Source organism: Mugil cephalus, chromosome 12 (genome assembly GCF_022458985.1).
Source record: "Mugil cephalus isolate CIBA_MC_2020 chromosome 12, CIBA_Mcephalus_1.1, whole genome shotgun sequence".
Lineage (NCBI taxonomy): Eukaryota > Metazoa > Chordata > Actinopteri > Mugiliformes > Mugilidae > Mugil > Mugil cephalus.
Window position 1 is genome coordinate 1,262,170 of NC_061781.1, and position 14,809 is coordinate 1,276,978.

A 14,809-nucleotide genomic window follows, 5' to 3' on the forward strand; every position below is an offset into this window, starting at 1 on the left:
CCATTTGGACCCGTTTCCCACAGAAAAGAAAACACTGGGAGCCACAAAACCCCTTTGACATCTAAAATGAAGATAACACTGCATATATTGTTTTGACCTCTATGCTAGGCCTATGTATGAAAAAACTATAGTGTGTTGCATTGAAATGAATGAAATTATGAAATTAAACAACTGCTACAGAGAACACAAAATTTTACCTATGCATATGAATACATTTTGAACTGAAGGACTGAAGTAGGTTGAACGTAACACTGCATATATCGTTTTTTTTTTTTTTTCTTTTTTTTGTCTGCATTTGTCTGCATAGTTGAACACCACAGGGTGTCAACATTATATGAGTTTGATGCAGTTATATTCTTGCAGCTGAAAGCTTTATTACTTCAGTGCGTGAGTGTGACCATCACCAGCCCTCCCTGAGAACTGTCCTGTTGATCTTTATTGAGTGTAGTGACCTTGTGTGGCAGGGAGGGCGGTGCTACACCTCAGTGGATAGAGGGGGGGAACAAAGGAAAGAAAAGATGTAGAAGGATGGACAGTGGAGGAGATACATGTGGTGCTAGTAGGAACTAGTGGAGTGCAGGGTTCTGTGCTTCCCAAGTCACCTCACTCAAGTATGACTGGGTACAGTCATCTCTGGAGAGATGAGAGAGTCCAGGGGGGGTAAGGGTGTCCCAATGGAAGGAGAGAAGTCTGCCATAGGGCACGTAGTGATAGAGTGAAAACAATAATCCAGCCCTTAATAGCCGGGACTCATCAATTCTTTTTGATGTGATCCAGCACGGGCTGGCAGGTGACAACACACATGCATGTGGGCATTCCCTAAATATGAGTGAGACCATTACCAGGGCCCAGAGTCAGGTCAGAAGCCCCAGCGCCCGAGAGCGTCCACCCCAGTGTGGGGCGCATGGGTGACAGGACCAGAGAACCACCGTAGCCACGGGGCAAGCCACACCCCAGCGCAGATGGCGAGCGATGACCAACACCCCCAGACCGACCAAGCGAGCACAAGTCGGTGCAGGCCAGAGCAGCCCCCCATACCCCCCACACCCCCCAGCCACCGAAGCCCATCCATCCACCGCCGCCAACACCCCCCCCAAAGACCCCACCCCCCGCCCGCAGGGCAGCCATGGACACCTCTCCAGCCGAGAGGACTCCCCCAGGAGCCCAGCAAAGCCCCCGCAGACGGGCACCGGCCCAGCGCCCAACCAGGGAAGGGCCATCCGAGCAGGGGGGCCAGGGAGCCGGCCCCATGCCCCTGGCGCACCCGGGCCAGGGAGACCACGGGAAGAGAGAACCCCCACCCGCCAGGGAGAGACCCCAGCCCCCCATCGAAGGGAGAGGGGAAGCACCAAGCCACCACCCGAACCCGTCGCCACGCAGCACCAGGAGACAAAGCCAGGCCAAGAGGACACCAGAGAACCTAGGTAGATACCCCTACCAACGGCCGTGGGGCCACAGACCGCCAGCCCAAGATCCCCCTGCTAGCGGAGGACCAGGCCCCCCAAGCCGTGCCAATGGATAATGAAAAGTGACAGTGTCCCTATTACTGTGCTTCCTCAGTCCCTGATGAGGAAGCAAGCCCCTACACCGTGACCCTGTGACCCTGGATGTGGTGTGGTGCATTAAGACAGGGGGCAAACAGGAGGGTCAGGTGGGTCAGAGGACTGCAGCACACTACTGTCCTGCAGCCTACCCTGACCCTGACCGATCCTGGGTGGACCCCTAAGGTGAGGTGCATTAAAAACTTGGGATGGGTGTGTGTGGTGAATCTAGCCTTGGTTGTAATGGGTGACATAGTGTATGGTGGAGTGTGAGGTGAGTGCAATTTAGGAGGCAGGCAAGTGAGGGCCAAGTCCCGGCAGCAGGGCCAAGGCGCAACAGCTGCCCATGGGACCCACAGACGGGGCGAGGGCCCCCAGGACTCAGGATAGCATATATCGTTTTTTACCTCTATGCTACCTATAATAAAACTATAGTGTGCTGCATTTGCATGATTGGCTTACCTGGGCTCGAAAAGTTCATTAAATAGCAGCCTGGGTCTGCCGGCGCATGCGTGTAGCACATCAGCAGTTGTGACGTATATTTGGAGCGACAAAAAATTAAACACATTTTATTTTAATGTTACAAGATCACCATCAGTTCAAATTTAGAATTATATTTAAAAAAAAACTAACAAATTAAAATAAAATACATTTGAATTAAATACTCAATAGCAAGGAGTATATGTGCTGCAATGCACTGTGGGACTTTAGTGTTTTTGGCTGATGTTACAATGATGAGTGTGAGTGGTGTGGCATTCAATGTCATTCAGTTGTTGCGTAGCTCTTGCTTGTTCACTGTTGAGTGAATATTTGCCACTATTCTGAGGCAGTTAGCATGAAAAAGTGAAGGACTTTGTTCAGTGTCCTTACTCCACACAGCTCGCCCCAGGAAGCTGCAGCACAGGGACGAAAGAGTGGCAAGCGGTTGTGGAGCTGCGGGTTGCCGGTTCTTATACTATTTAAATCCAGTAAACACTGGCCTTAGGTTTTAAATCCCTCATCTTGTGCTGCAATAATGTCTCAGGAATGATTTTCAACTGGAGAAGCGGCTGTTGCCTCTCTGGTGTGCAGTCACACTCGCCTCCTATATCACCTTCTCCGATGGACTAATCCTGTAAACGTACAGAAAAAGAAAATGGCACAGACAGGTGAGAAGAAAACCTGTTAGGACATATTTTTAGCAAGATAATATTAGAAAAGAAAGATCCCTGCAAGTACAAGCAGAACTTTGAAGAAAGAGGAGGGAGAAGTGATGACGCTGTCATATAATTAATTAATATCCCCAGTGAAACAAGATAACTAAACCTTCATCAAATTTGGTGACTAATTCTCTCTCTTTCTGGGTGAGAGTTGGGGTACACCCTGTAAAGGTCTCTCTCAATAACGGTCGCCTCTCTTTCATTCAGATTCTCTTTTGTCTTTCCACAGGTGCGACTACGTTTTAAGGAGATCCAGCGGAGCAAGGAGAAGCTGACCTCCCACGTGACCCGTGAGGAGTTCCAGGAGGCCTACTGCGAGCTTTGCACCCGGCCAGACGTTTACTTCTTATTGGTGCAGCTGTCCAAGGACCGGGAGTGTCTGGACCCTCAGGACCTCCGCCTCTTCCTGGAGACAGAGCAGGGATTGTCCCTGGCTACGACCGAGGGATGCTGGGAGCTCCTGAAGCGCTACGAGCCCTCGGCCGAGGGGAAAGAGAGAGGACTTCTGGGTATGGATGGATTTGCTCGGTACCTACAGTCCCCTGAGTGCCGGCTGCTTGATCCAGAGCAGCTAGGGGTTTGTCAGGACATGAATATGCCTCTGTCCCATTACTACATCAGGTGAGCTGGATAGGTCAACAATAATAAAGTAGGGCGGACAATATATTAAAATATCTAATCACGATTCATTGATTTTATTTTTATGTTTTCTTTTACATTTTTTTTTAAATGAGAACAGAATATTTAAATAAAATATTAATTAACATGCATCTGCAAGGACGTTGAAGCTGAAGACAAATAAAAGAAAGTTTTGAGACAGGTTGTATGCTGCTGATTATGACCAGAATCTGACCAAAGGTTGATTTGTACCTATACAGTTTCTTATACTATTGTTTTAAACTTAACTTAAATCTGGTGAACACAGAACTGATTCGATTTTTCTGCTTAATACTGATTAATTTGACGTCTGACTGTGATAGACACATGAAGCTATGTCACTCAAAATATTTAATTGCGGTTAATTGCATGATTTCCATAGTGAATCCAGAGCAGCATGGATTTTTTAAATCCATTCTACTTATACCTGGAAGGGATATTTTTAATTTATTGTTATTATAATCCTAGCTATTCAGAAATGTTCCTGCTTATTTCATAACTCAGTTCACATCAGCAGTAAATAACAGATAACTTAGTTCTTGTTGAGCGACATTGAAGCTGTACTGAAGACAGAAAAAGGCAGTTTTGTTGGTCTGCAGAGTAAAATTATTAATTGACCTGGAAACCAAATCAACTCCTGTCTATAAATTTGAAGTCCTTAATGTTTGTGTTGTACTTTAGCAGAGTCTTTAACAGACTTTTATACTATTTTTTTTATACTATATACTATCATCACTAGTTTCAATCACAATTTATCACATGATTTCTATAGTTACAACACTCTTCTCTGTGGTGTGTTGTGCACTTGTCTTGAGACTGCGGCTGAAAAGTCTGGTGCATTTGCACTGATGACTAACGCATTAATGTTGATTCATGTGCATTTTCCCAATTCACTAAACTACTACTAATAATAATAATAATTGCAATTTTTAATGTTCTAAATATACGTGGAAAATCACTTTTTCTGATTTGTATTACTTTTCCCAACATCTCAGTTGCTCAAAACTCAGCAGTAAATGGTGCTACATGGATTATTACTTCCATCCTGCAGGGTGAAATTATTTATGTGGAAGCCAAACTAAACCACCTACAAATTTAGCTCATTTACCACATATAAATCCATAAAATTGCAATCAAGATCATGGGGAAAATCTGCTCATGTCTGACAATTAGCTGTGATGCAAAGGGTGATGATTACATCGATTTATATTTTTGTTTAATAAATGATTGAAAAAGCAAATTCATTGTAGTGTTGAGGTAAATGAAGATTAAATGTTTGCTTGTCTAAATATGGGATGTTTATTTTAATTACACAACTGTAATTTTTTTTATGGTTGGCAGTCCACTTGTCTGTCAGATTATTCTGTTTACTCAGTGCATCTCCCAAACTGTCACTAAAACCCAACACTGATACCGTCATTTGAAATTAAATTTAAACATATTGTTACATTATTGTAATATGTAATTTTACATTATATGCAATGATAATTTTGTCTTGAAATAAAGTGGACAGAGTTAAAATTTTCTTTTCGAGTTCTTTAGTTTATGTAATCTTCCCTCTTGTCTGATATTTTTCTATAGCTGATATGTTCCCTAGTGTCATTAAATGTTACTTATACTAGACACTGGTCATGATCTGTTTTGGTTGATTATTGTTTTCTTTTTCCTCAGCACCTCCTACCGGTCTTACCTGCTGGATGACCAGGTCCATGGCAGAGCGGACCTCGGTGGCCTGATCAAGGCCCTTCAGTCTGGCTGCCGATGTCTGGAACTGGGAGTGACCGATGGCCCAGAGGGGGAGCCTCTGCTTGGGGTCGACTATGGCCCCGACGTCCCAAGACACCATCATCATCAACATCATCACCACCACCATGCCCCAGTTACTATCCGCTCGGCACTGGAGGTAGTCAATAAATACGCCTTCCTGACCTCTCAGTACCCGCTCTTGGTGTACTTGTGCCAGCGCTGCTCACCGGGCCAGCAGCGCACCATGGCACAGCACCTGAAGAAGGTGTTTGGATCCCGACTGTACACTCCGGAGGGGCTGCCAGTCAGCCTAGGAGGGCGAGCCACAACCTTACCATCACCTGAGCAGCTCAAGGGGCGCATCCTTTTGGTTGGGAAGAAGCTCCTTCCTGAGCAGGAAGGATCTGATGGGGAGGTGTCGGAGGAGGATGAGGAGATAGGAGGCGGTGGGCCTCTGGCAGGAAGGAGGATGACCATCCCTGGTGAGGAGGAGCTGGGTGTGGTGTTGGTGGTGCCTCCACCCTCTCAACCAAGGAAGCTCCGTCTCCACAAAGAGCTGTCCGACCTAGTGGCCATCGCTCGGACCGGCAGCCGCAGCTTCTACACCCAGAGAGCCAGTTACAAGCAGAATCAGCAGCAGTCGCCCCCCAACAGTCCCTCCTCTCCTGGAACACCAATGGCTCCTGAGCTGCCTTACTGGACGCTGTGCTCCCTGGGTGAAGGAGAGGCTGGGCGGCTGACCAGCGAAAGCCCAGAGGACCTTGTCATGTTCACCAAGCGCACCCTTACCAGGGTACGGCCCAGCTCGGTGCGTCTGGATTCCAGCAACCCAAACCCTCAAGGGTACTGGAAAGGGGGGGTCCAGCTTGTGGCCTTGAACCAGCAGACCCCTGGCGCCATGCTGGACCTTCACAGAGGTCGATTCTCTCAGAATGGAGGGTGTGGTTTTGTCCTCAGACCATCTGTGATGAGGGATGAGGTGTCGTATTTTAGTGCCCACACTCAAGGCTGTGTGCCAGGAGTTCCACCTCAAACTCTACGGATTAAGGTTCAGTTTTTTTCACACCCTCAAATCTGTAGTTGAAATTTGAAACATATTTGGTTCTGATTGATTACTGCAAGTGAAACCTGAGTCTTTCCAAAAACTGGAACAAGGGTGATTGCATTAAGACTCATGAAGCTTCCTCAGAATTAGAGGGCCTTTCATTGGTTCTTCATTCACATCCCAATTGCAACCGTTTTGCATTTATAATTGATCACTGTCAGCAATAATGGGAACCAGTGACTGGAGAACCAATGAATGGCACTTCCGTTCCTTTCCTATTAAAACTCCAACTCCAAACCAGTATTTTAGAACTGAAAACCTGATTAAAACATCTTCAACATAATCTACAAGTCATGTTACCCTTGTTTCAGCTTCTCATATGGACATGACCTAGATGACAGTATTGTACAGTCATGAATATAACATGAGCTGCTTTGTGTTGTTCTGTTCCAGGTTATCAGTGCCCATAACCTGCCCAAGCCTCAGGGGTCTGGGGCTAAGGGTGAGGTCATCGACCCATATGTGGTTCTGGAATTGCATGGCGTACCGACCGACTGTGCCGAGCAGCGGACGCGAACTGCCGCTCAGAACCAGGACAACCCACTGTTTGATGAGACCTTCGAGTTTCAAGTAAGCTGCATTTCTTTCTGCTTTTTGGAGGAGATACAGCATGGACCCAACAAGGAACTGTGGATTTGAAACATTTGCTGGGCAAAATTAGAAAATGTGGATGCAGGTCATTTTGGAAACAGCGTTAAGCTGTCCATGTTACGAAAAGGCTGATTTAGCATTGCAAGTTCAAATGCCGGTCAAAACATGCTCAAAATGTTTATCTTTTCGATAGTGCAGTGTTGGTTGTCATAGTGTCAGTAAGTGAGAATTCTCAGCTAAAGCTACATAAGTAAGAGTATTTCATTGTTTTTATTTAATTAATATTTCACATATTTTGCTTGAAAACACCAACTGAGTCTGTTAAAAATGTCTGTTACTGAAATTGTCATGTCAGCCTTCTGATTAATGCTTGAAGAAGTGACTGAATAGAACAACACTTGCAGCTAATTAGGGTTCACAATCTTTTCATTCAATAAATTTTTAGAAGTTGAAAATTTTCTTTGATTTGGGTGGTATTAAGGGGTGATTAAGGGGTCCTGAAGCCAGACCAGTGGAGAACCACTGATGTAGGGCACTAAAAAAGGTATAGTGTGCCTGTATTTGTGTGTATTGTAGGTGATGTTCTTTTTGCTGCTGTGCTAACTATTTAATCAGTATTATGCATTTGTTAGCCCACTCACCAAATTTCATGCTTCATGTTTAAAGGTTTTTGTGCCATTCAATTTTCTGCATAAAAATTACTCAAACACAAACAAAATTAGGGTCCATCTGTGCAGAAGTACTTCCAGTTGAAGTAATGACACTCAGGGATTTGTCTCAGTCTGATCTTCACAACACGTTTATGGAGGTGTATGATGCTGTGTATGGAGCTGTCTGAGGAGCTCAGAAAATGCTCACCATAAAATGGGTCAAATAAAGTTCCATTTATTTAGGTATATTTGGGTTATGTGTGCAGTGTTATGCCCATACAGCAAATTCTGAGAAAAGCAATAACTTGAAAATCCATTTACATAACTGCATGACAGCTCTGTATAATAATCCTGTTTACAGACCACAAAATATAACTTTGATTTACTGCAGGACATGGTTTATTTGTTGTTTTTAAACCAAGTTAGACCCCACAGCTTCCAGTTCTTTGATGATTAGTCTTTTTCTTTTTAACGTTGATTAAAAAGTGTACCTAATAAAACATTAAAAAGTGAAAAGAGGAAAATGTCAACAACATCAAAGAGGCTTTTATGATTTCTGGAGAGGTTTACGTCTGCTTCTCTGTCTGCTCTGCACCTGCATGAAAATCAAGCTTAGAGTGCTTAATTGAAAGGGTCAAGACCATCAAGATTTAAATGGGATGCTCTAGACAGAATATATGCAGGGGATTCATATTGTGAGATGAGATTTGATGACTTGCTGATTGCGCTTTTTTCCTGACAGAGTGCTGTACTAGTGCTTCTAAACTGTAATGACAAACTGTCGCAACCAGTGTGTGCTCTGTGGTCACATTGTGTGGGAATGGGTGTGGGTAGCTCCCTGCAGACATAATGAACCTCCACAAAGCCTGGGAAGGGAGCCGAGCAATACCTGTAATCAACCGACAGTAATTGCGCCAACTGTGAAAATGAATATGTGTCACAGGTGTAGCTTTAAATCATAAATCCATCTGAGATCTACATTTACTCTTATTTGTGTTGGTCATGTGTACGGCAGCAGTTTCCTGGATTTATCTCCTTATATGTGCTGCCATATTGACTAGGGCTGCAGTGACTTGTTGACGTGTTTCAGTGTTCACTAAAAAATCCAAACGTTACAAGAGAGAAAACTGAAACAACTTCCAACTGTAGCTGAGTTACTGAATATTTGGACTGTAACAGTGAATGTATTGTGATGGTTGGTTGTTGTTCAGAGCCTTGGAGGCGTTGTTGTGTACTCATCAGTGTGTTTTGAAAAGACACTCAAGAGCAGATGCTAATGAAGATGCTGTTATTGGATAGTTTCATTCGGTAAGTGTGAGACGATTCTTTTAATAGTGGCTCCAGCTACCATGCTAGATTCCCTGCTAATAGCAGCCCTTCCTACCCTCCCAGCTAATAGTAGCTTTTCCTAGCTTCCTAGCCTCACAGCTAATAACAGCCACATGACACAAGGAAAAAGTATTGAACATGCTTGCTGATATTTATTCAACAAAAGCCTTTGTTGGTGATGAAGCTTCAAGACTTCAAGACTCCTCCTGTGTGGAGAAACTAGTCTTATGCATTGCTCAGGTGTGATTTTGGTCCATTCTTCCACACAAACAGTCTTTAAATGTTGAAGGTTCTGTTGGCCTCTTCTATGAACTCTGATTTTTAGTTCTTTCCATAGATTTTCAGTTGGATTCCAGCCAGGTGATTGTCTGGGCCATTCTAGCAGCTTTAGTTTCTTTCTCTGAAGCCAGTTGAGAGTTTCCTTTGTCTGTGTTTGGGATCATTGTCGTGCTGAAATGTCCACCCTCTTTTCATCTTGGGAGATGGCAGCAGATTTTTCTCAACAATGTCTTTGTACATTTTTCTACTCATCCTCCCTTCAATTATATGAAGTTTGCCAGTACCATATGCAGAAAAACAGCCCACAAACAGCGCTCTTGGACAACTCTTCTGATAATTCTTTTCACTCATAGCCCCAACAGTGCTCACTGGAACGTTCAGAAGTTTAGAAATCGTTCTGTAACCAGTGCTAACAGAATGTTTTGCAACAATAAGGTGTTGAAGGTCTTGAGAGAGTTTTTTGCTTTTACCCATCATGAGATGTTCCTTGTGTAACACCTTGGTAATGACACACCTTTTTTTAGGCCATCAGTCTGGACTGAACCAGCTGATATCCATTTGCACTGACAAGGGGCAGGATGACTTTCTGATCACTGATAGATTACAGCTGGTGTCTTGACTTTCCATGCTTTTTTTCCACCTCCCTTTCTGTGTGTGTTCAATACTTTTTCCATAACATACACATGACTTAATTTGTGAACTTATTTTTTTTGGATTCTTTCTATGTATATATTACTTGGGTTGTTACCAAAACCCGGTGAACATTCATTTTATGTCAATAGCACCTTTAGAAATATATATTATGAAATACTATGAAAATTTGTGACGTGTTCAGCACTTACTTTACCCGCTATGCTGATGCACCAACGCAACAGACGTATTACATTGTCAACCTGACAGACCAATCATACCTAATTACGGGCAGTGACGCGCTTTCTTATCCGCCTCCTTGTTTATGTGTGTAGCGGTAGCCGCATAGAGAGCCATGGCTGAAAGCCAAATGGAATTGGTCACTAAAAAAATTCCACTTCCATTACATAGAATTGGTTTGGATTTTCCTCAACTGATGAAGCGCAGCCAAATGTTTCGTGCAAAGTTTGCACAGAACAAGTTCTTTGGACTAAATTGTCTGTTTTTCATTTTTCAATTTAAGATCATGATAAAATCGAAATCGTGATTTTATTTTTAAAAAATCGTGATCTGATATTTTTGCCATATCACCCACCGATACAGCACATCTTTTGCTTTAGTGTTTGAGGTGGTCCTTTGTTTCCAGTAGTTCTTTGCTGAGGATTAATTTGTGTTTTTCAGAGAACAAAACAAACCTGTTCTACTCTCACACTCCACATGATTAATATAAAAAGACTAAGTGTTGGCAAGAACCAAGTCTCTGGCTCCACTAGTCTCATTAGCGTTAGCTTTGAAACCCAAAGCCGAGTGGGGAGCTGGAGAAACACACACAAAAAAAGAAAACACATGAGGAATAATACACAGCCACAAACTCACACAATCTGCTGTACAAGCAGCCACCGTGAAGGTCATGCTGTTTGGTTAAGTGCATGTATCAGCCTCTTGAAGTGTTCTCATACGTCTTAATCATTCGCCCTCGAGGCTCTGACACGGTTCTCCCTGAATGTCCTGAGACAGATGAAACAGACCACCTCAGCTGTTTACACTCTTGAAAAGTGTTAAACTTATATCATGAAACAGATGACTGGTTCCTTATTTCTGAGCTTCAGAATGTTTTCAGACTTGTTTCACTTCTTAAGGATTTCTGCTTTTGTCAAGTGACAATCAGCCACAACCCTGTCACTGTCATTTTCGGTGTCCCAGGTAGGATAATAATGTCACCAAAACCCAAGCCAACTTTATAGCTTTTGCCTCATTTCAAGCTGACTTCATTTCAAGAGACTTGTCCTCTGTAATTGGAAATCTGAAAGCCCCCTTCATTTCAAGCTGGTTAAAAGAAGTGCTTGCCTTAATTCCTCTAGAAAAACTCAGATATAAGATTCAGGTCACTGCTGGAATTTAAGATTATGTGGTCTCCTTTTGAAGAGTTCATTCTTGGCCTATCTACTTCAGAAATAACATGATTTGACATATTTGTCACAACCACAACATTCTCCTTTTGCTATGTATTGGATGTTTCAATAATTTAGATCTTGTTAAAACATACATGTAGATTGTTGTGTGCTAATGTTATTTCTGATTTTACACATTACTCATGATCATTTCCTAAAATCTTGCTGCACTCTTGCATCCAGAGATCCAGAACAGAACCTCCAACTCTGATTTAATTTAAAAATAATTTAATTTAATTTAAAAATTATATCAGAGAAGGGTCATGAAATATGAGAAACTAGAGGGAAAATATTGTGGAAATGCCAAACATTTCTTAATCCAGTGTCAATGTTTCATTTTGAACTAAGTAAATAGAAACTGGAATATTTCTGAACAGATCAATTCAGTGGTCTGTTCCTCATTGGACTAAACCATTTTACCATGTTATTTTCTTTGTCTTCAGCTGCTACCATTAATCCAGCAAAATGTTATTTCATATTGATAAAAAAAAAGAAACTTGAAATAATTGGACGAACAGCCGGTAGCCTCAGCCTTGAGAACCTGAAAGGGATGGAAGCAGAAAGGAGTGATCTTTACCAGATATCTGAAGAATGAAGCCCATCTTCGCTGCCGACCAGAGGCTGCAGGCGACATTAGCTGCTACTAAAATAACTGTGGTTTATAAAAGTGGTTTACCAAAGAGAATGGGTCAATGAGTGGATGGATGGAAAACAGGAGGAATTAAGCGGTAAAACATAATAATATAATGATAATAACAATAATAATGATAATAATAATAATAATACAATTTATTTGAAGGCGACTTTCTCAGCATACATACGAACAATACACATTAAAAAGAAACAACGATAAAAAAAATTAAAAACTACAATAAATATGATTAATAAGATATGTGATCATATAAAAAGTATAATATTGAGTACAATAAATCAGGTATCATGTATGAAAATATATAGTAGCAGAGCAACCAGAAATCATTCGTGTCCTCAAAGGGAGACATTGCAGAGAAGCTCCTATTTAAATTTCATGTTAAATCAGTGGTGTGCCCTTTTAAATGGCATGGATGGTTCAGTGATTAAACATTTTAAATTGCCTCTGTGTCATCTGCTCCTGCTGCTTGTTGTTATTTCAGTTTAGAGATTATTTTATCCCAGATCTGAAAAAACTGAAAAGATGGTGTCGTCCGTCAGACCGGGCTGGAAATGAAAAGATAACTTAAGAACAGAGATTGATTCTGAGATGATATCCCAGTTTGAAACTGATTTAATTAACAGTCACAGAGCTGTTCTGCTTGGCCACAAGCTCGTTGCTGGAAAATATTGACAAACTGAGACTAGAGCGAACAGGACTGGAGTCTTAAAGTTGGCTAGAGCTGTTGGTCTGGCCATCGATGCATGAAGCTCAGCCCGGCTTTTCATCCTCAGTCACAGTTCATGGGTGTGTAGACACATTCAGACTCTCCTTCTATTCCCCAGTGTCTTTACTTTCACCTTAATGCTTCAGCTTAATCCTGATTCCACTGTCAGCGAAGAAAAGTAAAGTTTTGGTTAATTATCTTTACACTAGATAAATATGTAAACGAATATTATTTTAAAAGTGTCTAAACATTCTAATAAAGACACAAACGACTGCCTGAAATATGCCATACAAGATATTACAGGATTTGCTGAAACAATCTATTTAGAGGAGAGCAACATTGGCCTGGAAGTCTCTTTGTTGGGAACTACTTCTGCACATGTTTAGAAGAGATAGGAATCAAAATGGTGTACATCTGTGCAGATGATGATCAATACTTGCTTAAAGCAGCTTTACACTTTACTCTGTACTGCAGATTTCTGTGCTCTGAAAGGTGTTGATGAAAATGATTTTACTATACTTCATTAGGTACATTTCATGAGTGTTGTGCTGATGTAGAAGCAACGTCAACAGGATGATCACTGTGGAGGATGGAGTTAGTAGTGCTGTTAAACTGGATTTAAAGTTGAGAAGACTTTCTGTTATTTAGATTAAAATGTCAAAACATTAGGAACACGTGTTAATTCAGTCATTCTACAAACCACAGCCTCCGCAGTGAGAAGTGGAATTAACAGCTCTCTCTGTCATTTGAAACTAGCGCTGAACGATATTTTCACCTTAAAATACCATAAATAGTTACAACACACCTCCATTGTTAAAGATTCTTTTAAACATAAAGGTTCCACTTGTTCTCACTTTTTTTATTTGCCCATTCTCATTCTTCTGTCTCCAGGTGAACATGCCGGAGCTGGCCTTGCTGCGCTTTGTGGTTCTGGATGACGACTACATCGGGGACGATTTCATCGGCCAGTACAGCGTGGCCTTTGAGTGCCTTCAGCCCGGCTACCGCAACGTGCCCCTGCTAGGCCTGGCGGGAGACCCTTTGCCCTACACCAGCCTGTTCGTCCATGTGGCTGTCACCAACCGGCGGGGCGGTGGGAAAGCACAGCGGCGGGGCCTGTCGGTGAGAAGGGTGGGGAGGCGGGGGAGAGAGTACGTCAGTCTGAGGCACACCGGCATCAAGGTGGTGGACGAGGTCTTCAAATTGGCCTCGGCGCCGCTCAAAGAGGCCACGGACCTGCGAGAGGACGCTCAGGTGAGAAACTGTTAATACTGTACCTGAGCTCTAACTTGGAAATAACTCCCCCAGGTTCCTAGAGCAGGGTGGTCTTTTTAGTCCCGGGGCCACATACAGACCAGTTTGATCTCGGTGGGGTAGACCAGTAACATAATAACTAGTGCTGTCAAACGATTAAAATTTTGAATTGGATTAATCACAGGGTTGCTGTGGATTAAATTCGATTAGTCACGATTAAGTATCATTAATTTTTAATCTACGTAAATCTTTTCTCATTTTGCATGGGCTACTAAGACAAACTAAACTAGGGTGCTGTTTGTGCTTCTGTGGTGTCAATCTGCGGTTTTCCCTGCACATGCAGATCAGGATGCAGTCATTTCCTGCTGAAGAAATTGACTCCCTTGGACTAACAGATCTTGGTTTGTCTTCCAAGCTGTTGGTTCGTCTGTATTTCTGTAGAGTGTATCCAACTGCTGAAGGACTGCATCTGCACTTTTGGCGATCTAGTGGCAACTGTATGCTTCCTGGTTGAGAATTTGTCAGGCGTGTTTCCTGCATTAGGTTCCTTTTTTAGCCTTTTTTTGTCTGAAGCCCTTTCAAATGTACTGGCTTTATGTAGACATGAAGCACGGCAACAGCAGAATGGTAAGCAGTCATAAGATACCCCGCTGGGATCATAAACTGGCCAAAGGAGGAGCCACAGATATAGACAAGAAAGCTCCTCACCATGCACACAGGGTTTCACCCCAAGTCCACCAACCTGAGACTATACACTAAGCAGACATAGAGAGGCAATGACTAGTGAGCATCAAGGACACGGTCCTGGATGAAACATCAAAAATCGAAGAGTACATCAAGAAAATGATCCCAAAGGATGAGCTGCTAAGAGAATGTTTCAGACAGCAGAAACCCGATGAGAGTGCAAAGAGGTGTAGACAACCTGAATTGACAAGACCCTACACTAGGGCTGGGCATCATTTGAATTTTAACAATTCTGATTCTCAATTCGACTCCTGTTCTAAATGATTCTCAATTCC

The 14,809-nt window shown here is 42.7% G+C and overlaps 1 protein-coding gene across 1 annotated transcript in view; it reads left to right on the forward strand.

Moving 5' to 3' along the window:
* plcl1 (phospholipase C like 1) overlaps positions 1 to 14,809 on the forward strand; it is an 86,675-nt gene that overhangs the window by 61,951 nt on the left and 9,915 nt on the right. Inside the window, exons 5-8 of the mRNA XM_047600097.1 lie at positions 2,970 to 3,361; positions 5,069 to 6,191; positions 6,642 to 6,818; positions 13,428 to 13,790. Of these exons, the coding sequence (XP_047456053.1) occupies positions 2,970 to 3,361; positions 5,069 to 6,191; positions 6,642 to 6,818; positions 13,428 to 13,790 (2,055 nt within the window). The remainder of the gene's footprint in view (positions 1 to 2,969; positions 3,362 to 5,068; positions 6,192 to 6,641; positions 6,819 to 13,427; positions 13,791 to 14,809) is intronic.